The following is a 23,805-nucleotide window of genomic DNA, read 5'->3' as shown; positions in this document are numbered from 1 at the left end:
CTTGTTTGTTTTTAACTTCAATATTACCCACAAAATTCTCCATCGGTATAATCAGTCTACTCGTTATTGTTTCTCATTTTTTATTTTATTAATAAATCTAAATATTTGATAATTATTTATATTTTTTATTTTTTTAAAAATATTCTCAAAATTGTATAGACATTTTAAAAATATGTAAAAAAATTTTTTTGTTTTTTTCTCATTTCTCATTCATTCTTATATCCACGGACATTGGAGTCGTACAATTCTATATTTTTTTAATAGAAAAGAGGAAAAAAAACAAGAAAGAAAACTATACCAAACATGTCCTAAATTTATATTTATATATTTTTTTCTTTAGAACCTTATGTTTCACATTTTCTTTATTTATATCATAAGTAGAGAATATTATTTTGTCTCCTACATCATCAATTATTTAAGAAATTTAATTTGCAACCCACATTAAGGTGCTCATAAGCCAAAGTTTTGTTTGAAGGAATAGTGGACATTTTTTCCCCATACAATAGTGCTTTTATGTAGATGTACAGTATCATCTTCATTTTGGTATCTCAATTATTTTCATTCTTTTAATGCTCTCTCAGAACTTTTGTGACACAGATTAAAATAAATAAAGTTGCTGCTTCTTCTCACTTGCAATCATAATGTGTAGTTCGGGGCCTACACAAATTTTTTGATTGAAGAGGTTTTTTTATTAGGGTACGGGAGGAGATTTGAGCTCATAAATTTTTTGTCGAAGATTGATGTCTTAACTAGTTTAGTTATGCTCAAATTGATTTTTGATTGAAGAGTTGAAATGTATAAATAATATTAAGACAGTTACAAATATGACAAAAAAATTTAAGGAAATAACAAATTTAGCATCTGCATTTTAGATATGCAAATATAGCAAAATTTTTAGAAAAAACCGAGGTCCAATAATAAAATGTCAAATTTACCCTTGTAGCATTGATATATCAATGATATAACACTGATATATATATATATATATACATCTGATTTACTATTGATATACAACTGATATATCATTGATATAACTATGATATCTACTAATATAACTTCTTATACGATTATATTATTTACTATTTATTGATTTACCACTAATATGTATGTAATATATTATTGATATGTCTTTAATATACCACTGATATAATACTGATATACATCAGATAAGATATACATAGGTATATCATTACAAATATATTTAGTATATCATAAATTAGAGGTACATTAGATGTATATTAGATGTATAATACGTACATCTGATGTATATCAAAGATAGATCGGATGTACATCAGATGTAGATCGGAAGTATATCAGAGATATATTGGACGTATATCAAATATACATCTATTGGGCGTATATCAGATATACATCCATCAGGCGTATATCAGATATACATCCATCGGACGTATATCATATATACTTCCATCGGGCGTATATCAGATATACATTTATCGAGCGTATATCAAATATACATCGGGTATATATCAAATATCATAAGGGTAAAACTGGAATAATAAAAATTTCAAAAATAAAAATTCAAATATTTTACCATATTTGCAAAATACAAAAGTGGTTGACATTTTGTAAATATATATAAAAGTTTAACTACCCAATACAATTTTCCTAATATTAATTATGACTTCAAATTATGATCATACTTTTTAATAATTTTAATTAATGTAATTTTATTATTTTCTAATTTTTATCTTTTAGAGCATATTGAATATGAGGTGACATTTAGAATTTAGTTGGAAGGCTATCTTCTAAGTCTTACCATAAGCTATCAAGTTGTTTTAGATAAGATAATTTAGTTTCGAGCTTTCTTTCACGTTTAGCTTAGAACCACTCAAATCTTTTACACTTTATGATTCTTTGAGTTTATGCATGTCAAGAATATTCAAGTAAGAATGATCGTCATATCTTGTAGACTGTTCGATTGTTGAGCAAAGAAAATTGTTATTTGTCTCGGAGTTTTTATCTTAAGGCAATCTGTATTTAACCTAAACTTATGGTTGAAATCGAATTGATTCGAAGGTTTTAATGTTTGAGAATGAGGGGTTCACATATCAAAAGAGTTCTTCCTAATTCCAATTCACTATAGTTTTCATATGATTTGGTATCAAAACTTAGGCTCTAGATATTGGATATATTGCCATGAGACTCTTTTATTCATTGAGTCTAGTGGTATCTTTAGGATTTTGATTCGTTTAATTACTATGTAATTTGGCTCTTTGTCTCTTGTAATACTTGGCTCTGTTAATGAGTAACTATGTACTTTTTTGCATTTTAAAAACTAAATTAGTCAAAGTTTTAAAATAGAAGGCATAGAGTAATCTAAGAACAAAGAATTTATAAAATGATCAACCTATGTCTAACTCAACTAATTAAGGTATGTATCACCGACTAAAAGATCCTGTGTTCAAACTCCAATCCAGGGATTGGATCAAAATATATGGAAGTTTTTGTTCTTTTTGGTCTTCTTTTTCCTCCCTTTAGACGGGTTTGATGATTATTAGTTCACAAGCAACCCTTAAATCAAGCAGAGAAAATGGGACCAAACCCAGTTGTCAATTGGCTTTTTGTACACATGGCCATAATTAGCTCTCCTTAATCCCACAGCTAATATGCCATCCTTCCCACTTGAATTTCCCATAAATTTCAATGACTACACTTTACCCCACAAACCCAATCTCCATTTTCTTGGCCTTCAAAACTTCCCCACAATCCCATCCTCCCCTACCATATTGGCAATATGGCAAATGTTGTGTCATTTTGGGTAATTCTTCTGCCAGCCTTGGCACCCTTCTTTGTGGGTGCAGAATGGAACATTTTGAGGCAAAAAAGCAGCAATTTTGATGTGGGTGACACCTTGAAAATGTACTGTGAGAGTTGGAGAGTGAATGTGGAGCTAGACAATGTTAGAGGATTTGAAGTTGTGCCTCAAGAATGCATCTCCCACATCAAGAAGTACATGACTTCTCCCCAATACACTGCTGACTCTGAGAGGGCAATTGAGGAGATCAAGCTCTATCTTAGCAGTTGTTGCACCCTTGAAGGCGATGGCACTGATGCTTGGATCTTTGATGTTTGATGATACCCTTTTGTCCACCATTCCATTCTTCAAGAAGCACGCTTTCGGGTAAGTCAATTCGGTATGCTTGGATCTAGCATATTTTTTTACAGTAGCAGGATCACTGTAACTGACTCCATTGAGCTTATCCCCGTAGAACTCTTTCAAGAAATCGGTCAAACGGGACTAACCTCAACTCATCTCTCAAGTGTAAAACTTTGCCCTCGGCATAAACTAACAAAGACATGGGATGAGATTGGAGACTTTAAGATCGCGTTTGATAACGTTTTTGTTTTTGTTTGTGATTGATATGGTGTAAAACAGGGGAGAAAAGTTGAATGCAACAGCGATGGAGGAATGGATGAAAAGCAGCAAGGCACCAGCTCTTGAGCATTCATTGAAGCTCTTCAATCTCATCAGAGACAAAGGGGTTAAAATTTTTTTGATCTCTTCAAGAAGGGAACACCTCAGATCTCCAACTGTTGATAATCTGATCCAAGTTGGATACCATGGATGGTCTGCTCTCACATTGAGGTCTCTCCCTCTCTTTCTCTCTAAAATTAATCAACAAAAATGAAATTTAGTTTTTGGATGATTTACCCTTTTAGATATACATATCAAAGAGTTGTAGATTATGTTCCAAAGGTGAATTTTTGTATATAGAATACATCTTAGAATAGAATCCTACTAAGTATGTTTGACATATTTTTTGGGGAAAGTGTTCTTAAAAGCACTTTGAAGTGTTTTTTATGCGTAGTTTTGATCATAAAAAGTAATTTTTATCGATCAAAAACACCATCCTACCGTTCTTTAAAAAAACACTTTTGGTCATCTATAAGCACTTAAAAAGAACATGTCAAACAAACGTTAAACTCAGTTGGGTCGGGTGGTTGTTGGCATGGACAGGGGACTTGAAGATGAAAGAAAGGAAGTGCAGAAGTTCAAGATAGAAGCAAGGCAAAGGCTTGTTGATGAAGGCTATCACATTTGGGGCATTGTTGGTGACCAATGGAGCAGTTTTGAGGGTCTTCCCACTGCTAATAGAAGATTCAAGCTCCCCAATTCCATGTACTATGTGCCTTAACTTCTCTCTCTATATTTTAATAAAATATGTATCAACTTTTATTTTGTGTGAGAGGTGAAATGGACTTGGTATTACTTAATTATAAATATTATAAGTATTAATTGTCACTCTTTTTTGAGGGAGAATAATTTTTAGTATAAGGAGATTAAAATAGTATTTAAATCTATGGAATATATTTTAAAAAATTTATACTTTATATATTTGTTTTAATAAAATGGGATAATATCCTATTAAATGCTTTTTTTTTCCTTTGAGTACAATATCCTATTAAATGCTTCCATGTATAAGTTGAGTTTTTATAGAAAACTTTATCTCCTCTTTTATTTGCGTATACCATATTTATCAATGTGACAGTGGGGTCTTCAATTCTCTTTAATAGCGGTATAATATTATCGATTTTAGACTTAAATATGTACCAATTTAATTTGTTTTAGAACTCTATCTAAAAGAACTCGTACTAATAAACATGTTGGCCTTACTTATAAACTCATAGTATTTGCTAATTGTTAATTCTATGTGGTGAGAGACTATGTTCTCATTTCAAACGATCGACCTATGAACCATAAAGAGTTGGTTTGGTTGATTCTTTCAAATAGACGATATTTTCATGGGAGTTGCATCGTAAAAGTTGAAGTAAAAAACTAAAATGAATATTGGTATGATGCAATTGCAAAATTATGGTGACACTTGGCACGTCTTAAATAAAAAGAAAAAAAAAATCTTAATTACTCACGCAATGAACTTTTTGGAGGAACTTGAGCTGATGGAATTTGGCAAAGGGAAACATCTTTATACAAAAAGAAGCTGTCTCTTATTCTGCAAATGTTTAGATATGTGGAATCTGCTTCATGTTCCAATTTCTTGATAATATCCTTCAAACAAAAAGAAAAAAAGAAGTATACAATTAATTGCTCATAGTGGATGCTGATTCCATATGCTCCCTTTTTCTTTGCAATTTTCTTTTTATAAAATTATAATTTATACCTCAGAATTGTTCTTTGTTGAGAGGATCAAATTTAGGTTTTCAAAACTTTTTAATTTCTTTTGTTTTGGTATCTATTACTTATATATATTGATCCTTAGTTTTTCCTAATTATCCGCTTTGATATTTTTTGTTGGACTTTTGTAATAAAGTTAATTAGATTCATTGTTTTCAAATTCAATAGAAAACCAATCATAAATTCGGTGGTGCCAAATAATATTCTATTAAAATGTACCGTAGAAATATAATATGAACCTAAAAAAACATCTTGAGAATAGAATTAGAATTTTTATGTAAGATAATTTCACACTTTTAAAATAGTCGAAAGAATCAAAGAATACTAATATATTTTTTAAAATATCAATTATAATAATGATATAACTAAATATTTTTTCTTTCTCCCTTTTACCATCTTCAATTAATGTTAGTTTAAATATGTCATATTAGGATTTCAAAAATAATTATAAAGAAATAGTCAATTTGAATATAAATAAAATATTTATTAATATTACTTTCATCTAAAATAAATCGAGACGCCAATCTTTCTAATCAATATGAGCATAGCTACACTACTCATATCCACGTGTTATTGTACTAAAAGATTTTCTATCTAAAGTTAATAGAATTAAGAAGGGAAAAGACTATGATTAATTAAATCTAAATCATTAAAATTTGGAGAAAATCTATAATTTTAATTTTGGAAAGTTGGCCATGCTTATTCGGCAAAAACCTAAAATATAAATTTTTTTTAAATTTTTAAACGACTAGTATTGGCCACTGGGACAAAGAGCAGAAAAATTGACAACCTTAGTCGCACTACCAGTCGCAGCCTATTATCTTTTCTGTTCACAGCCAATCAGAAGCGTTCGTCTGTACAAACCATTGGCCAAACGGGTACGATTGAAGACACGCGCCGTGGTTGCGCGTGCGACAAATGAGCTCCGTACGTTTCAGAAGTGCAATAACGACAAAGCTGAAGCTCATGAGAGCCGCCACCTCACGGCTCACAGTTGCCTTCATCGGCTGTGCCGGTGACGTATTTAAAACACCCGCCTGTGACCCGAGAACTACACCTCCAATTTCTCAGCGCCGAATCATTTGGTTTTTCGGATTCTATTCCCCGAGTCTCTTTCTTCGCGGGGTTCTTTTTTTCTTCTTTCTTCTCGCCTCCACAGCCTTTCTGGTCGGCTTTTGGGTAAGAATTTCATGTTATCCAATTTGATTAGATAGATTTATATATATATATTTTTTTGCGCAATTTCCTTTCCATTTGCGGCTGATTGTTACTCGTTTTGGGATTCACCCATTTGGCTACTTCAAAATTTTCATGTTCTTCTATTGCATAAGCTCCTGATTGTATGTTTTTTTTTCTCTGTTTAGTCGATTATTTTTTTGCTAATCTGTTTCATCAATGTGTTGTTGAAATCAGTCTCTCAGTTACTCTATAAGCTATTTTACTTGGAATTATATGTCTCAAGGTTTTGATATACGACTTATTTCCTTTGGGTATCTTGTTAATTTGGCATCAGTGTGTTATGATGCAGTTGAATTGCTTTCTGTGGTATTATATCATGGAAATTTTATTAAAAATAATAAAAAATGGAATAATGATTGTACGTGGTTTGATGCAGCTTTGATATGATTTCAGCTGCTGGTAAAGATGATCACCTAAAATTGCCTCTATAGTTTTTTATTTGGGTACACGCTCAGAAAACGGAATTTGATGAGTATTTTGGGAAGGGTTTGACGACTGCCCTACCCCAATCCTGAATAATTGTAGAATAAAGTTTTTTGTGCTGCTGTCGATAGCCTATTTGTTAAGTTCTTGGAGATTAGCTCCAAATACAATCATCTAAACATTGACGATTCATGGGTCCTGTATAATCTAGCCAGTGCAAACCATTTTATTTGTGATGATATGCTTGTGCCTTGGTTTATTTAGAAGAAACTATTTTTTTCTGAAATGTAATATGGTCTCTCTGAAAATTATTTGTACTATTATCTTCCTAAATTGATGGGTTTTCCCCCCTTTTCCATTTTTAGATATTGGGCTTAGAAATAAGCTGTAACTTCTCCTCAAGTAAATTAAGGGCCAGTTATGTTCTACAATATGATGGATTGCCATGTGGAGCTTGAATTATTGCTGCAAATAGATGAAATTTGTTGCCTCCTTTGATTCAAGGATGAAAATTGAGGCGAGTCCTGCCTTATCCGTTCCAAGTTCAAGTGCAAGGAGGCATAGTGGTGCAGGGGTAGCTGAAGAATTATCTAAATCATTAAGGGCCCTGCTGCCCCCTTGTTTGGAAGAGACATATCCTAAGTTGCCAGATTCTCAACAGGTTTCAATGGAACGAGAGCTGGTATCAAGGCCTCTCGTTCATGCAAGTCATTTACACTCTAGCAGTGGAGTAGTTGGTCATATATTTTCGTCTTCTCCAGGGTTTTCGACAGATCTCCATTACTCGTCCGTTTCATTTTATGAAAATCAATCAGATGCACCATTCATTCCCGAGTCATCAACGAATGGGCCACTGTTTCATTCTCATTCAGAACTCCTGTCGTCAACAAGCCATCCTACTAGTGAAAATGCCAGTTCCTGGTGTTCGGATGCACTGCCAGGTTTTCTGGAAGGTCCTGAAAATAACCCCCTTGGCAATAGTAATGTAGAAAACAATAGTTGCAGCTCTGTTATTGTATCAGATGAATTCGACAAAGAAAATGATTGGCAGGAATGGACTGATAGACTAATAACTGATGATTCATTGATTTCTAATTGGAGTGACCTTCTAGCGGATGCCAATGGTGGTGTAGATTTGGAACCAAAGGTTGGAATGATTACACAATGCTATTCAAATTTTTTGTCCATTTGATTGGTTTGTTCCTTCCAAGTGAGACTTATAAATGCTTTGGTTATGGTTTATGGCTATTCATTAGATGGTGCACCAAGCAACTAAACCGGCAATAAAAATGCAACTGCAGCAGTCTCAAGTTCAAAATCAGATTCCTTCTTCTGGGGAACTTCCTATGATTGCCACCTCAACTCCCTCTTCAAATGGACCCCCCTCCAAGCCACGAATGCGATGGACACCAGAACTTCATGATGCATTTGTAGAGGCTGTAAACAAACTTGGTGGTAGTGAAAGTGTGTATTGCCGTACCCTTACCTGCTTCACGTCCTGATAATGATTACTATAGCTAATGGGGTTTACTACTTTCATTTCCCAGGAGCTACTCCGAAGGGTGTTCTGAAGCTTATGCAAGTGGAGGGTTTGACAATCTATCATGTTAAGAGCCACTTGCAGGTATATTTACTTCTTGTACAATAAGTCGAGTTAGACAACTTTTTTTTTTAACAATATATGAACTTTTCATTTAATAATAAAATGAAAGAATACAATTTCCTTAATGGAGTGAAATAAAAATGATTTAGACCTTAGTAATAAGGCAGTTGCAAATGAATGAACCCACCCGTTCTACACTGTGTGCATATGTCCAAACGTTTATTGGGTAAGAATCAAATGTGTGTGGTTGTGTGTTTTTATATCCGATACTTGTGTAAATAGTTATATTGCTTCTTGCTTGCAGAAATATAGAACGGCTAGATATCAGCCAGAATCATCAAAAGGTATGCAAAATACCTGTGACATCTAACTTGTGTTAATTATTCCATCACCTCTCAATTATAAACAGCACTTTTCTCCCAAGGAAGAAAAATCCAAATCCTAAATTGTAATACATGCAAATTTGAACCCCTGTAATTAAGTACAGTAGTTAGATGGCTCATATTATTTGATTGTGATGTTCTGGAGTGAAAATTGGTTGATTTTCGTTTTCATTGCAGGGTCAACGGAGAAAAGCACCACATCGCTTGAGGATATTTCATCTCTCGATCTGAAAACGTAAGTCATTTTTTTTATTCTCTCTATCTTTTCTGGATAATTGAAGCATATGCGGTTTGATTTGTCCATATTTGACTTAAATTCTGGTGCTATCGTTTCTTGCTTTATGCGTTCACTCAAGGTTGTCTAGATTTCATATTTAATTGGACTTGTTTATTCAATACTTCTCTGTTCCTTTTAACTATTCATCTACTCTTGCGATGCCAAAAAGTTACTATGAGTGCAGATGGGTATTTCTAACTATAAAGGGGATTTTAGACCATTCTGGATGAAGTACCAAAAATCCAATTTGTTGGGGGATATTAAATGATGCTCGAATATGCCCCTTAAAGTATTTCTTAAGCTAGCGGATTTGTTACTGTTCTGCTAAGCCTAAGCCTCAATTTAATTTAACAACACAAGCCAAGAGAGATTAGAGAGCTCCCTACCAAAAATCCAATTTTGGAGAGCTCCCTATGCAAAAAGCTACCTCAACATAGCCAACCCCCTCTACCATATACCCATATGGCCCACACATAACTAACAAATATTCCCTATGGGCCCAACTACTAGTGCGTAATGCTCCCTCTTCCTCACACGCTTATGCTGGTAGACTCCAGTAATTTGTGTCCATCATGTTCATATTGGAATACTTTAGGCCTTGGGGGTACATTAACTTGGGAATTATTTGGTAATAACATTGTTTTGAAAATGAACCAAACCTGTGGCCTTACATACTTGTGGTCTTGCGAACAATCAATTTTTCCCAATTCCCAAGTATGAAGTGGTGTTTCCTAACATCAATCTTGTTTTGCATAACAGGAGTATTGATATCACAGAGGCTCTACGCCTGCAGATGGAAGTTCAGAAAAAGCTACACGAACAACTCGAGGTATGTATTTGTTCCTTTGAAATGATTCTGCCAATTAATCGAGTTAAATTCTCTCCTTGAAATTGTGTGGCCAAAGGATTAATTACTGACCGTTCGTTTATTGAACCAATCTGTGTTTAATGAATTCTAAAAGATAGTGTGTGTATGTATGTGGTCTCATATTCATGTGGACATGAATGCGTTACTTCCGACTCCCAACATTTGTATCCTTGAATACCCATGCCTCCATTTGGTATATTATGATCCGTGAGATAATTCCTATCTTGTTCACTGTTTGACAGATCCAACGAAATTTACAGTTAAGAATAGAAGAACAGGGGAAGTACCTTCAGATGATGTTTGAAAAACAATGCAAATCGAGCAATAACCTGACAAAGGCATCAACATCGGCCTCCACTTTGGAGGATTCTCCATTCTCTTCCAAAACAGAGCTGGAAGCTTCTCGGTTGGAAAATCGCACGATCCACACCGATCCATCTAATGCTGACATGATATCTGAAAAGGTTACTGATGAAGTATGTGGGCAACCAGAAGCTCCTCGTAGGGAAGTACGGGCGAATCTTGAGCCGAATGTTTCTGAATCTAGCTCTCAGCTATCAAAGCGCCAAAGGACGGATGAGTAGGTCATGTTGTCTATAGTCTGTCCATACTGAATCTTCAAAATGGCAGTGTAGGTTGCGGGAAAGGGTAGCTCCCTGGTTTTTGCTTTGAGTATGATATAGGCATTACATATATATGGTCTCTCACATTCTCTTTGTATGTGGAGATCATACACTTGGTTGCAACTTTAGGCGCTGAGATCCTTTCAATATGCAACTGGAAGTGTGTTTTGTAACAAACTTCTATGATACCATTTGTGTAATTCTTAACCTCTTTTGCAACAACAGAATCAATTTACGAAGTGAAAAAACACACTTTTTTTTTTTATATATAAAGTCAAAGCAACTTAGTAGAGTTGGGTTTAGAATTTCTTTTACCCAAAAATCTCTTTTCCCCAAGTGATATTGGTCCAACTGTCAGTGAGTGTCCATATGATGATGTAGATGGTTCTTAAAAACAAATGAATAAACAACAGTTACATTGTCAATTTCCTTTCCCTATTTCTAAGCAAGAGCTTCATCTTCAAGCCACTCAAATTTCTCATTTGGTTGGATCCTAAAATATGTCCCTTCAACAAAATCAAATTTGAAAATGTAACCATCTTCTCCTTCATTTTTCAATTCTTCAACAGCACAACCAAGAACCTCCAGCTATACATTGTCAGAAATTTCACTCTCTTATTTCTCCATTATGAATCTTTCAATTATGCAAAAGATTGTCACTAGTAGTACATTTAATTTGTCATTATGAATCATTATTCCCGACGGTTTCTAAAATAGGTCGGGAAAAGTTACTTTTTCCCGACCTTTTTTAAAAAACGTGGGAGAAAAGTTGTTTGGGAATTTCTTTGATATTATTTTAAATCATTATTCAAAAGCGCCGGAAAAAATTAACATTTTCCCGATCTTTTTTAGAAAACGTCGGTAGGTGGCTTAATTATCCCGATGTTTTCTATAAAATATCGGGGAGAAGTAGATTTTTCCTGACGTTATGGATTTTGTCAAGAAAAAGAGTTTACCCCAACGACTTTTCGAGTGTCAGAATACTCGTATTCCCCTCCAATATCACATTACGACCGTTGAATCACATATTTCAGGTAGGAGAATAGTACCTGAAGTAGTTTTCTTTGCTGGAACGAGAGAAATAGGGGAAGTAACATGTAAAATTTCATTGAATTCAATTCTTTTGATACAAACCTAATAATCCATTTATACCACTATAATTCTTTATAATAATACGAATAGGAAATCTAATTCAAATAATATAATCTAAACTAAATATAATTTAAATAATATCTCATCAAATGTAACTATAGTTCAAATATATTCTAGTTCGAAAAGTCCAATATTGAAATCCATTTACTCATATGTTATTCAACTTAAAAAACATTGATAATTACAATTTAGCTACGCCAAACTTGACTGTCGTTCTCAAAACTTAATTCAACATTTCAAAAAGTCCAATGTTTTAATAAATTCAAGCAGCAATTAAACCTTTTTTCTTTTTTTGAGAATAATCAGCTATTAAACTGGGACACTTTTGTCTCTAAAAATAAAATATATGACACTTTATCCAAAACATAATTAATATAATGCCACATCAGCATTTTGATATAGTGGCCTGACATATATTTTATAGAAATAGAATTGTTTTGTTTGAAAAATAGAAGAAAAGAAACTTTTGTTCCCTTTCAAAATTTCACCAAAGTGAATCAATGTTGAATTTAAGAATATGACAATGTTTGTACCCTCCCTCCATTTAATCATTGTGGGGTCTTTTATCTATCTCATGTGCAAACAAAGTAATACTTAATTCATAGACAAAATGAAATAAATACACATTCTAGTTCTCTATTTTCTAATTAATAAATATTTTTTATTTTTATAATATAAGGAAGTAGGTACTTGTAAGTATTTCTGGTGTAAACCAAGATTTATAAACATAGTTTTTTTCAATTACATGTATAAGTGAACATTACAAACTTTTAGTTTGAGAAATAAATAAATTTGGGACAAAGATTGTGTGTATTTTGGTGGTCAGGGAAAAAAAATATCAGACTTACATAATTTTTCTCTAGAAAAAGAAAGGCAAAAGAAAAAAAAAATTATGTGATAGTTGAAATAAATAAAATTGGCACAAGATTATGTGTATTTTGGTGATTAAAGAGGAAAATGAAAGGAAAAGGTATAATTGGGGTGAGAGAGGCTCGAACTCTCGACCTCAGGATAACTCAGAAGCTATGAGACCTACGCGCTAGCCAACTGCGCCACCACCCCAATTGTTGGTAAAGATTTTGTTTTATTTTACATAATTATAATTGTTTTATTATTCAATGAACCGACATCGTTTTTGCGGAACCCTAGCCCCCAATTTCCCTCCTCGTACTCTCGCGCTCATTCCCTTCCCTCCATTCCTCTCTTTCTCTCTCTACTTTCTCGATCTCTCGGAGCTGACGAGTGAAACTCCAACTCATTGGCGAACGAGAAGTAGCAGCAAATTCCGGTAGTTTTTCTGGCAACGGAGGCATGGACTCCGACGAAGGGAAGCTTTTCATCGGAGGAATAGCGTGGGACACCTCCGAGGAGAAGCTCAGGGACTATTTCAGCCAATTTGGCGATGTTATCCAAGCCGTTATCATGCGCGACAAGACCACTGGCCGTCCCCGCGGGTTCGGCTTCGTCGTTTTCTCTGATCCTTCCGCTCTTGATCAGGTTCTTCAGGATAAGCACACCATCGATGGCCGCCAGGTTTTCCCTCCTCTCCTGCAATTCAATATGCATTAATTCGTTGCTTAATTAGGTTTCTTTTCCTCGACAGCTTTACTTCTTGAAGTTATCATTATGAGGATTTCGGGAATCATGTTCTTGTAAGCTGTAATAGTGATTGATTACTGATTACTTTAAATTAGGTCCTCAATATTAACAGTGGTTCTCTAGTGAAACCCATTCTCAGTCCCCTTTTATCTCATCAGCTTGTAATTGGTTTACTTTACTGTTATCGACTCTGGCCTAGGAATGGTCCTAAACAGTAAGGAACTGGTCAGAATAGTTTATTTTAACGCTTGGGTTATTTCGTCTTTGGCGATTCCCCCTTCCTCTTTCAACTGCTAGGGAAGTTGGAATTGCGCTATAGGATCATTTTATAATTGGTACCCTTCTCAATTGTATAGTTAACTCGGTTCATTAGTAATCGTATTTCCTAGGGTTCTAGACTTTGTAAGTACTTCCATTAGCTTATGCGAAATTTGGTTCTGTGGTTTATGATTCGTTTGATACTGGAACACATGAGCTGTATCTTATTGGGCTGATAGTGAACTCTTATGACAGTTATACCGCCACATGATACTAGATTTTTTCTTCGTGATTTTTGGACCAAAGTGAATGTATCCCTACTTTGGGAAGGAACCTGTATGCCTGAGGAGTTGATTATCTAGCACATGCCTTTCTGGTTCCTGTCCTTGCACTGTAGCAAGTCAATTTAGGTTTGAGTGAGGGAGTCAATAGACGTCAACTTAACCCATCATGACATATGATTATGTATAGATATTGTTGAAAATCTTGCAAAATTTTATATTTTCTAGCTTGCTACGAGTTTCATGACAACTGATGAGGATGATGACATGTGCATGCAGTGAATTCGTCTCCTTTATTTGCATTCCCACGAGGTCTTCTCAGCAATTTTAAAATTTTCTTTGTTGACACAGGTGGAGGCAAAAAGGGCGTTATCAAGAGAGGAACAACAAACTTCCTCTAGAAGTGGGAGTTTTAACTCTGGCAGAAGCTCCGGAGGTAGTGGATATTTTAGGACCAAAAAAATATTTGTGGGAGGTCTGCCTTCGGCACTAACTGAAGATGGGTTCCGACAGTATTTTGAAAATTATGGCCAAGTAACTGATGTAGTGATAATGTATGACCAAAATACTCAGAGACCTCGTGGATTTGGTTTCATAACTTTTGACAATGAAGATTCTGTTGATAGAGTACTTTATAAGAGCTTTCATGAACTGAATGGTAAACTTGTAGAGGTGAAACGTGCACTTCCTAAAGATGCAAATCCAGGAAGTGGTGGGCGTGGAGGCTATCAGAATTATGGTGCTTCTGGCACTAACGTTAACAACTTTGATGGTAGATCAGATGGTAATAGATATATGCAACCTCAGTCTACTGCTGGCGGTTTCCCCCCATATTCTGGATATAGTGTATCAAGTTATGGGTATGGAGGACCAAACAGTGGCGTTCCTTATGGAAGTTATGGTAGTTATGGTGTTGGTATGTATGGTGGTGCTAGTGCTGGATTTGGTGGTCCAGCTGGACCATTTGGAAATCCAAGTGCAGTCAATGCTGGTTATCTAAGTGGAGCACCTGGGGGCATGAAAAGTACTTGGACCAATCAAGCTCCTGGATATGGTGGCCCTGGCTATGGTGCTAGTCCAGGCTTTGGGGCTGCAGCTCCTTGGAGTGGCTCAGGTGCTGGTGGACCTCCTTCTGCCCCGAGGGGCCAATCTCCTAGTGGGGCTTCTGGGTATGGGAATCAAGGTTATTATGGTGGAAGTGATGGTCCTTATGGTGGCTATGGAGCCTCTGGTGGACGAGCTACGAGCGCCCCAAATAGCAATGTTGGTAGTGGTTCAAGTGGAGAGCCACATGGCATGAGTGGTGGTGGGTACATGGGGAGTGGCTATGGTGACACCAATGGAAATTCAGGTTACTCTAGTGGTGGCTGGCGATCTGATGCTTCACAGACTCCTGGTGCTTATGGTGGTGGATATGGTGGCACTCAGTCCAGGCATGGTTAACCAGTCACCAAATGTTTACACATGCCATCCTTTTCCACGTGCAAGACCTATGCTGGATAGCTACAGATCCTGAGAATGGTTGGATCTCTTCATTCTCAGTGCTATCAGGCAGTAGTAATTCTGTAGTTGAATATGTCCATTGCTTTCTAGCAGTAGTAATATTTATTTTTAGGCTTGTTATTTTGAGGTTGCTTATTGTTGTGAGCATTTGGAAAATTGAAAACATTGATAAACTTCTTTTATGTTTTTTCTTAATCTCATGTAGAAGCTAGAATCGTATCTATTTACTTTTCTTTATGTTTATGATGGGTGGTTATGAGGATATTCTATATATTTTTATTATATTGCAAACTTATTGTTTTTCGTGGTAATTTTGGTATAAGATGTAGCTCTATTTCTTTTTATGCATTCAATGTTTGCTAAGTACTGGGCTTCTGCAGTTCCTTAGTGGATGTGGCTTACTTGTAGCATTCAGGTAGAATACGCCATCAGCTTCTCCTTGTTATGGGGGGATCTTTACAACTTCGTTCATTTCCAGATTATTGAAAGCCAAGTAAACATCATTTTAGCTGATATTCTAGAGATGGAGAATTATTTTGATATAGTGTTTTTATATAAGGAAAAAGGATCATTTTTGAGTTTCGAACTGTGCTTAGCACAAGTTATTGAATGGGATTTGTGGCATGCACAGGAATTTCAGGTGGAGTTTCGGAGCTGCTGAATGCATTGTTTAACAAATCTTTCATGCAGCTAATGGACTGAGGTTCGGATATTCTTCAACCGCCCATCTCTGTTGTGGTATGTCACCTTGATATTCTTGTGGGCATAAGTAAGTCTTTTTCATCCGTTCTCTAGTTTAGATCTCATGCCCTTTTTTCTACAATTTTTGGCATAACTACTTAATATTGGACTATTAAGGTGGTTAGTTCAGTTGTTTGGCTTTGTACAATTGAACCCAGGAACTTAGATATCATCCTGATCAAGATAACCGACTTCATCTCTATGGAATCCAAAGGTATAACAAAAATCACACCAATATAACATATAGGTTTTTTAGCGTGCAGGTGCAACATACTGTTTATTATCCTAAACTCATCTATGTTTTGTCATCCTAACCTTCAGTTTCTGCTTCAATATTTTGAATGTACGTGATCCCAGATTTTAGCTCAAATATCAGTGGTATAGCAAGTGCTTGGCAAGCTAGGGGAGTTACATAGGCGGCATCACCTTCTTCCATCCCTTAGTTTCCAGCATCTACTTGTTTGGTTGTTTTATTACTTTTTTTTTTTTTTTCTTTCCGTTGTAAACTATTGTCATTTACCATTTCACCCATAAATTAACATGTGAATCAATATTTCTCATTTAGGTTATAGATATTCTCTTCTGGATGAATTCTTTTAGTTTTCGTTTTGTATGATTAGCTGCTTCTCGAAGTCGGAATTTTTGTTTGAAGTAAGTTCTGAATTGGAGTCTGTTCTCTCATGCTGATTCTGACTATGGTATTTGTATCTTCATAAGCATCTGATGCAAGTTCATAGATTAGATATTTTTCGTCTGGGGATTTTAATGTATTTAGGTTACGGGTTGAGAAAATTTATGGTTTCCAAATTGTGGTTTGAGTTGCATGAACCGGTTTGAATTTCGTGACATTTTTTGGCTATCTTAGTGTTAGACCAATGATGTTTTAATATTATTATTATTAATTGAATTCAAGTAGGAGCAGAGACTTGAACCTCTGATTTTTGGTCAATGATATATACGTAAAACTAGCTTAGGTTAACCAAATGATGTTATAATTGCATAGGACCAACTCCTTATCTTGTATAAGAATTTATTGATTTTGTTCTGCGATTAAAATAAACCTTAGTTTTGTTTATTGATATTCTGTTCTGATTTAAACTTCACAAAATCTCCCTTGACCGGGAGAAGATTTATGCCAAGCAATTTATGCTTTAAAACCAAACCAAGTGAGTAAAGTTGACAAACAACAAAATTTAAGTGAGACCCTATAATATATATTATATGGTCTAACCATATGAGGATATTTAATGTGAATGATTTAATTTGGACAAATTGTAGAAATCACTCTTAGAATATGGTAGTGGTTGTAATTACACTCACTTAAAATTTTATTAAAAGTTAAACCATACAACTATCTTTAGCAGCGTCGGTTTTTGGGTTGGTCTTTTTGTTTGTTTCTGCAAACATCACCTCTATTTTCACTATATCCATCTCCCCTTCCTCTCTACACTCCTCTATTGGACCTGTGATTCTTCTAAGTGCTCCATTTCCGTCGTATTCGACGCCGCTCTGACTAAATCCGATAGATGCATCGCTCGGGTGGTGAATCCCAAAGTTGCCCGTACGGTTGAACCTACCTCGTCGACGGTGTTCCTATTGTTAAAACTTGTAATGTCATCTCCTTTGCAACCTACCTCGTCGAAGGTGAATCATGTCTTGCAGGTCGGACTGTCTGCGAAGCTGCCAACTTAAACTCGAAAGGAGCCCTACATTTATCCGACGGCTATTCTTTTTCTAGTTTAATTTTTACTATTGAAAATTTAGAGGTTGAGATTTTATTATTTGTGAAAATTAAGAGTTTAATTTTTACGGGGTGTAATGAAATGAGTATGTGGGGGTGTTGGCCATTTAATTATTATATGTTTTTTGTTTTTTGTTTTAATAAAGGATTTGGTGCTGCGGATTGAATTTTTTGAAATGACCTACGAAGCGTGAAAATATAGAAACTGAAAATGCATTCTCTAACCATGCATTAATGTTTGGTTGTTTTAAAATTAAAATTCTGAGTTTGTGGTTAAAGTATATATCTTCGATTAAAAATTAAACACCACTCCCAGATGTGTTGTGGATGGGTAAATATACATTTTTTGCATTATATAATATAATATAGATAACGAGATTCGTAATCATTACGTTTTACTCCAGCTGTTGTCTTCCTCCATAACTTGCAGGTTGCACAAATAGAATTTCTTGTAGCCAAAATGGCAAATTCCAGCTAAAACGAGAGGTTAATAATGCTTCAGAGTCGGAGAAAGCAGGGAAGGTGTTGGTGCCTAGAATCCTCGAGGGTAAAGAACATTTTCAACTCACAAACATTGTAAAAAATAGAAGAAACGTCAGTAGAGCTTCTCTTCCAATTATTATATGAAAAACTCGGTTGTATGCCAGTGAAAATAATGCCCCAAAATTTAGTTGAGATGTTTTGTTAGTATGCTCTGTCAATAGTTTTGCATGTAAAGGTGCTAATATTATGAGAAGGAACACATGTAGGTTATGAATGTTTCACTTTTCCATCTCCAAAACAATTTCCTAGCTTTCAAGATTCAAAATTTGGTTTCTGAGGGAGGTTTTTGGAAGTACAAGAATAAATATGAAAATCCAAAAACCAATTGCACAATTCCAACTGTGGATTAAAAAAGGAAGAGGGGAAAAAAGATGATGACATAGTTCAATGAACGAAAACAATTAAGAAAGAAAAGGGAGGAATGGTCCTAGCAAAGGGAGAAGACGTGCATCGACTCGATGTGAAGTGAACCGAGCTAACTGCTCCTTTTGATCTCAAAGGAATATTCGAGTTCCATGTAACACCGTTTGTCGTCATCTTCGAACTGTGATAAAGCAACAAATAAAGGTTTAACCAGATGGATTTCTGCAATTCATCCATATAAACAATGCAACGTGATCTTATATTCAACAGCAAAGCACAAGAATATGTTAATTGGACAGAAAGCTTTTAGTTCAAAAAACACATCAAAATCAATTTATGTCACTGATAGAAATCCCTCATCAAAAAGCAATGAGAGAATTTTTCTCATCCCTTCAAGCAGTTATTTAACATATAAGAAAAACGAGACATTAGGGGTTTGTTTGATAACGTTCCCACTCTTCTTTCTCGTTTCTAATTTTATTAAGAAACCTAACCATTTTTAACTATTTACGTTTTTTATTTCTCATTTTTTTTAGAAACATTTTCAAGTTTCTTGTTTCTTGTTCCGATTTCCAATTTGTTCCAAAACATAAATAAAACTATTGTTTTATCATGCTTGAATCCATGGGTGTTGACTAGAAATGGGAACGTTACCAAATAGGCCATAGTCATCCTTCTTTGATTTCTTCCAAAGGTGGCTCAAGCATCCATTTGAATTGTGCTTGACTAATGACTTGAGCCACCTGATACTCCAAGCACAAGAGAATTTCATATCAAAAAGGAATTATAGAATCTTCAAGGAGCGTCATTTCGATAGTTTTTTTTAATGGTTTAATCTTATTAGTTATATCATGGTGTAAATGCTCCCAATGTTTCACCATTATAGCTTTTTCTTTATCCAATTAGAAAAGTTTATTGTAACTTCCTTGGATGGGTATACTTCCCTCTTTTGTAATTTTATAGCATCAATGAAATTGTTTCTTATGGAATGAACCAATATATACAGTATTATGACCGCCCCCAAGGTGGTCCCAATGGTAAGGTCTTGAGATGATTGGAAATACATTCCAAGGTCTTAGATTTAAGCTTCTAAGTGGAAATTAAATAATTTTAAATCCTTGTTGTCTCTGACATTGGAATAGAAAAGACCTTTTTTTGGTAGATTGGAGGGGTGGGCAAAATGGAAAATTTCTAGAGATTAGTGGAGAACGCTATGAGCATAATGCAGGGTGTAGGACCTCCAATACTCCAATTATTAAATAAAAGATTATATACAACTTTTAGATAAACTGCTAATATTTAAGAAGAATTAATATTTCCTGGTATATATTTCAGATTCTCAAGCACAAGTTCATCCTTCAAGAACTTGTATGCAAATCTTGATAGTATGCACCATATCTGGCTGTTGTTTTCATTTTCACTGGTTTCCCACAAGGTCCACAATTATTTTTATCCACCCAAAAGACAAAACACCTCCCAACTAATTAAGGTATGAAATTCAAGAAAGTTTCAAACAAGCCTCTAGCAAAAAAATGAATTAGTATAAATGAGAAGGAAAATCAGCTAAAGTATACCATATGCATCAATCTTCCCGAGAGAACTACTTGACCCAGGTTTTGCATTTTAGACTTTTTGGGAAATTTGTGATGATCTCAGAGATTGTTAATCGTCTTCTAGATGAACTATATGACAATACGTATCAATAGAGTCATTCTTGCTCAAGTATTCTTTACTTTTTCCCATTGTGCATGAGGTGGACTTCCCTTTCATATGAACTTATGATTATGGTGACTAAAGTATGGACTACTAAATTTGGGCTCTTAAGTAACCGTTTCGGTGTGAGGCTCAACAATGTGCCTGCACTCGTGTATTTATTTATGCATACCTTCAGCTTTGCCAAGTAAATTCCCCTTGAAAGAACACCAGATGGAGTGGTCTCCTCCTCCAAGGTTTCGACATATGGTTCCCGCTGAGGAGCAAAAGTACCTAACATTCCTTGTGTCCGATCAACTGACAACAACGGCCAAAAACACAAGCACAATAGGTTATAAAGACAACAAAATGAATAGTGGTTATGATTTTGAAGTAGATAATTTTCTTCCTCGGTATAAAGTAAGATAAAAAGATGGGAGGAAAAAGATTGTGATAGTAAAAAAGCATACATACTTGGAAAGAAAAAAAAACGAGTGAAAAAGAAGATAGTATAAGGTAACGAATTTTGAAATTATGAGGTAAAGGCAACACTAAGGTAAAGAATTTTATATCATAATGCAAGGTTTGATTGTAGATGGAAAATGGTAGACTAAAAGGATGTATAAGTTGTGTAAGATCATGATTAAAATTTACAACATTTGTTATTCACCATATAAAATGCTGTTCTAACATCGTAAGAAAAATAGCAGTGTTAAAAAATTAGTTAAGATTTGACTTTAAAATGCATGCTTTAAGAAAAGTAGGACATTAAAATTTCACGTACCTAGCAATCCTCCTCTCCAGACTTTATTGGAGTAGGTCAGGCCCGAGACGATGTTATGCATGACAGTAAATGTCAACCGAAGTTGGTACCGAGATCCTTCTCGAAGAGTGAAAAGAACACGACGACTTTGATTTTCGTTAACAGGCAATGGAGTATTGATTTCCCCAGACTCATCAGAAATAATTCCAATGGAGTGAAATTTGACTTCAGGTTCCATTTGTTCTAATGTAAAAGAAAGCAAAATGTTCAAGTACATGTACAAGTGCAACAAAAGTATGGATTATTGAAGAAAGAATTCAGAGAATATATACCACTCAGATCACTTTCTAAGCAACCAAGCAACTTTTCTTTCCACCTCCTCAAGCTTTCATCATCCTGTAAAGGCACAACCAACATTGATACGGGATTCAGAGACCCTACAAAAGTCACTTGTTCCAAGTGATTGCCTTCTAATGTTCAATAAGGTCATCTAGGCATTAATTGTTTAGCAAGGTTTAGAGCCACACTTGCAAGTTGCAAGGGATGAGTAAAAAATGTTTATGAATATGCACAGATATCCTAAGGGGTGCCCTAGTGGTAAGTGCTTGAAATGTTTGTAGATACCCAAGTTTATAGGTTCAAGCCCCAAAATTTAAAACTTATTAACTTAAAACCTCTGTTGTCTACTATAGGTAGCCTTGAGTGGGTGAAAGCCTCCTCAGCATCTACGGGGTAGGCCATGAGCATAATACAAGAGGTGAACCCTAACCTATAACCATAGCCCTAACCAAAAAACACCCTTTAATCCAAAAGCTACAACCAAGAACCAGACTCAATCATCCACACCAAAATGGGGATTTGAAAAGGGGGAGAGAGAGACCTTATCCTTGTCAATCTGTTCCTTGAGTGAAAGCAGAGGCCCAGGAGTGAAACCATCTTTATCATCAGCATCGTATTCTCCGGCCTCGGAAGCATCACTCTGCTTCCCACTCGCCTCCTCCGCCGGCTGCTCTCGCCGTTGCTCGTCAAAATTTCCGGCCGACGACGGCCCTGCTTCCTCCATCGGCGCTACCCTTTCTCCCAAAAAGAAGAAGAAAAAAAACAGAGCTTTCGAATTTTAAGATGTGTGAAAAGCAGAACCTGATGGAACAATGGCGTGGGGTTCGAAATTGGGCAGCGAAAATGTACCTATCGTACTCTCACATAAACATTCTGCTCCAGAGCATGTTTGTGGCCATTGTTTTTGTCTGTTTGTGGCGATTTTTGTGTTTGTCTTTGAAAACAGTGCTCTGTCGGCGTGCTGTTCTTTGGACACAGCACAGTGGATAATCGTGTGAAACTAAATTTTTAATTCACATACAAAAATCTTTATCCAATTTATTTTACATTCAGGTCCCTATAGAATATGCCTTTTCAAATCTACCCACTTCATTCCTGTAAATTTTGTCTTCATTCTTTTTTGGTTAAAAAATTAAGTAATTAGTCTGCGTAGTATAGTATTTTTAGTTTAATATTTGTCTGACTTAATCTCTATTGTAAAAAAATATTAGATTAATAAATTAATAAAAACAAAATGTATTTATAAATTAGAAAGATTAAAGTGTTATATAATAATAATCGATGTTTAATTTTGATGAATTTTTTTAAACTAAATTGTTGATTAAAATGTTATATATTAAATTTCAGATACTAAATTGTTACCAATTTACATGAATTAAATCGTTACAAATTAAATTTTATAAATTATATCGTTATTCTAATAAAGTATTAGGACAAAATATTTTTTTAACCTTGTTAGGCTTTACATTCCCAGGAGAAGCCATAAAATGCCTACGATCATTTTGGTAGATTATTTTGTAATTATGATATAATAAATAAAATAATTTTGAATCCTTTTCCACTTTAATATAGTAAATAAGTAAATAATAGTAAAACGGTACCGTGTGATGCATTTTATATATAAGTTTCTAATATGAGAAATATAATAACTGAAATTACATATTTTTCTTATTCATATCTGCTAATATTTTAACATGGATATTAATACATGAAAGCAAGCATAATTTGATAATTAATATATATCTCCAACAAAGAGGTTGTGAGTTCAATCTCCCACTCCCATATGTTATACTAAAAAAACATGAAATGAATATTAACCCGATCTCATCATGTAAGATCAAAATTACTAGTTAGTCTCCAAATTTTTAGACAGAATAGCAAAGCAATATAAGTATTAGTGCAATAGTAAAAATGTGTTCGTCATAATTATGACTTATTTGGAGAATCAATTAATGCACCAAGACAAATTTTTTGCGCTGCATAATACAACATTGAATGTTGGTACATACGACTTAGAGCCAAGCCAAGGTATTCATAAGTCTCCTCGAAGCTCCATGACAGAAATGATAGCGAAAAAGACAAGTCTTCGTGGGTCTGGAGTGGCAAATGGAAAGGTCATGGGTTCCTAAACCTTAATAAATATCTAACAAGTTATGACTTATTAGACATTTTTTTATTGATTTCAATAACTTATTAGATATCAAATTGAAAAGTCAAGTTGTTATATTAGAAACAAAATTCAACTTTTTTTATCAAAAT

At 34.7% G+C, this 23,805-nt stretch overlaps 4 protein-coding genes and 1 non-coding gene across 6 annotated transcripts; 3 read left to right on the top strand and 2 right to left on the bottom strand.

Moving 5' to 3' along the window:
- The first annotated feature begins 2,665 nt into the window (after positions 1-2,665).
- LOC111022733 (acid phosphatase 1) lies at positions 2,666-4,264 on the top strand. The gene is given in 4 exon segments (XM_022299960.2): positions 2,666-3,091; positions 3,093-3,142; positions 3,398-3,607; positions 3,980-4,264. Coding segments are annotated over 4 exon segments (774 nt in total). The 5' UTR covers positions 2,666-2,755; the 3' UTR covers positions 4,158-4,264.
- Positions 4,265-6,175: 1,911 nt separating this feature from the next.
- On the top strand, positions 6,176-10,836 carry LOC111022744 (phosphate starvation response 1). 2 transcript variants are annotated; one of them, XM_022299975.2, is made up of 8 exons: positions 6,176-6,334; positions 7,183-7,964; positions 8,074-8,281; positions 8,365-8,441; positions 8,725-8,764; positions 8,981-9,038; positions 9,840-9,909; positions 10,191-10,836. In XM_022299975.2, the coding sequence occupies exons 2-8, from the start codon at positions 7,293-7,295 to the stop codon at positions 10,530-10,532; spliced, it is 1,467 nt and encodes a 488-aa protein (XP_022155667.2). In that variant the 5' UTR covers positions 6,176-6,334; positions 7,183-7,292; the 3' UTR covers positions 10,533-10,836. The 2 variants fall into 2 exon arrangements, with proteins under 2 accessions (XP_022155667.2, XP_022155668.2); XM_022299976.2 differs by lacking the exon at positions 6,176-6,334 and adding an exon at positions 6,353-6,495.
- A 1,864-nt stretch (positions 10,837-12,700) lies between these two features.
- TRNAM-CAU (transfer RNA methionine (anticodon CAU)) lies at positions 12,701-12,785 on the bottom strand. Its single transcript is given in 2 exon segments — positions 12,701-12,736; positions 12,748-12,785. It is a non-coding gene; the product is annotated as a tRNA-Met (tRNA).
- Positions 12,786-12,888: 103 nt separating this feature from the next.
- On the top strand, positions 12,889-15,675 carry LOC111022726 (heterogeneous nuclear ribonucleoprotein 1-like). The gene is made up of 2 exons (XM_022299952.2): positions 12,889-13,256; positions 14,213-15,675. The coding sequence occupies exons 1-2, from the start codon at positions 13,035-13,037 to the stop codon at positions 15,302-15,304; spliced, it is 1,314 nt and encodes a 437-aa protein (XP_022155644.1). The 5' UTR covers positions 12,889-13,034; the 3' UTR covers positions 15,305-15,675.
- A 2,917-nt stretch (positions 15,676-18,592) lies between these two features.
- LOC111022755 (rho GDP-dissociation inhibitor 1) lies at positions 18,593-22,531 on the bottom strand. The gene is made up of 6 exons (XM_022299993.2): positions 22,396-22,531; positions 22,088-22,280; positions 21,540-21,603; positions 21,229-21,450; positions 20,638-20,762; positions 18,593-18,933 (listed from the first exon to the last, which is right to left on the bottom strand). The coding sequence occupies exons 2-6, from the start codon at positions 22,268-22,270 to the stop codon at positions 18,865-18,867; spliced, it is 663 nt and encodes a 220-aa protein (XP_022155685.1). The 5' UTR covers positions 22,271-22,280; positions 22,396-22,531; the 3' UTR covers positions 18,593-18,864.
- Positions 22,532-23,805: the final 1,274 nt, after the last annotated feature.

Source organism: Momordica charantia (genome assembly GCF_013281855.1).
Source record: "Momordica charantia cultivar OHB3-1 chromosome 6 unlocalized genomic scaffold, Mcharantia_2.0 BLBB01000006.1, whole genome shotgun sequence".
Classification (NCBI taxonomy): Eukaryota; Viridiplantae; Streptophyta; class Magnoliopsida; order Cucurbitales; family Cucurbitaceae; genus Momordica; species Momordica charantia.
This window is presented reverse-complemented; position numbering and strand designations above follow the sequence as displayed.

Excerpts from the sequence above, each read along its gene's own strand:
- LOC111022726 (XM_022299952.2), top strand. The coding sequence starts at position 13,035 with ATGGACTCCGACGAAGGGAAGCTTTTCATCGGAGGAATAGCGTGGGAC. Across the intron at positions 13,257-14,212 it reads ACACCATCGATGGCCGCCAG|GTGGAGGCAAAAAGGGCGTT; the intron begins GTTTTCCCTCCT and ends TTGTTGACACAG.
- LOC111022755 (XM_022299993.2), bottom strand. The coding sequence starts at position 22,270 with ATGGAGGAAGCAGGGCCGTCGTCGGCCGGAAATTTTGACGAGCAACGG. Across the intron at positions 21,604-22,087 it reads AACAGATTGACAAGGATAAG|GATGATGAAAGCTTGAGGAG; the intron begins GTCTCTCTCTCC and ends GTGCCTTTACAG. Across the intron at positions 20,763-21,228 it reads CTGGAGAGGAGGATTGCTAG|TTGATCGGACACAAGGAATG; the intron begins GTACGTGAAATT and ends CGTTGTTGTCAG.
- LOC111022744 (XM_022299975.2), top strand. The coding sequence starts at position 7,293 with ATGAAATTTGTTGCCTCCTTTGATTCAAGGATGAAAATTGAGGCGAGT. Across the intron at positions 7,965-8,073 it reads GTGTAGATTTGGAACCAAAG|ATGGTGCACCAAGCAACTAA; the intron begins GTTGGAATGATT and ends GCTATTCATTAG. Across the intron at positions 8,442-8,724 it reads ATGTTAAGAGCCACTTGCAG|AAATATAGAACGGCTAGATA; the intron begins GTATATTTACTT and ends TCTTGCTTGCAG.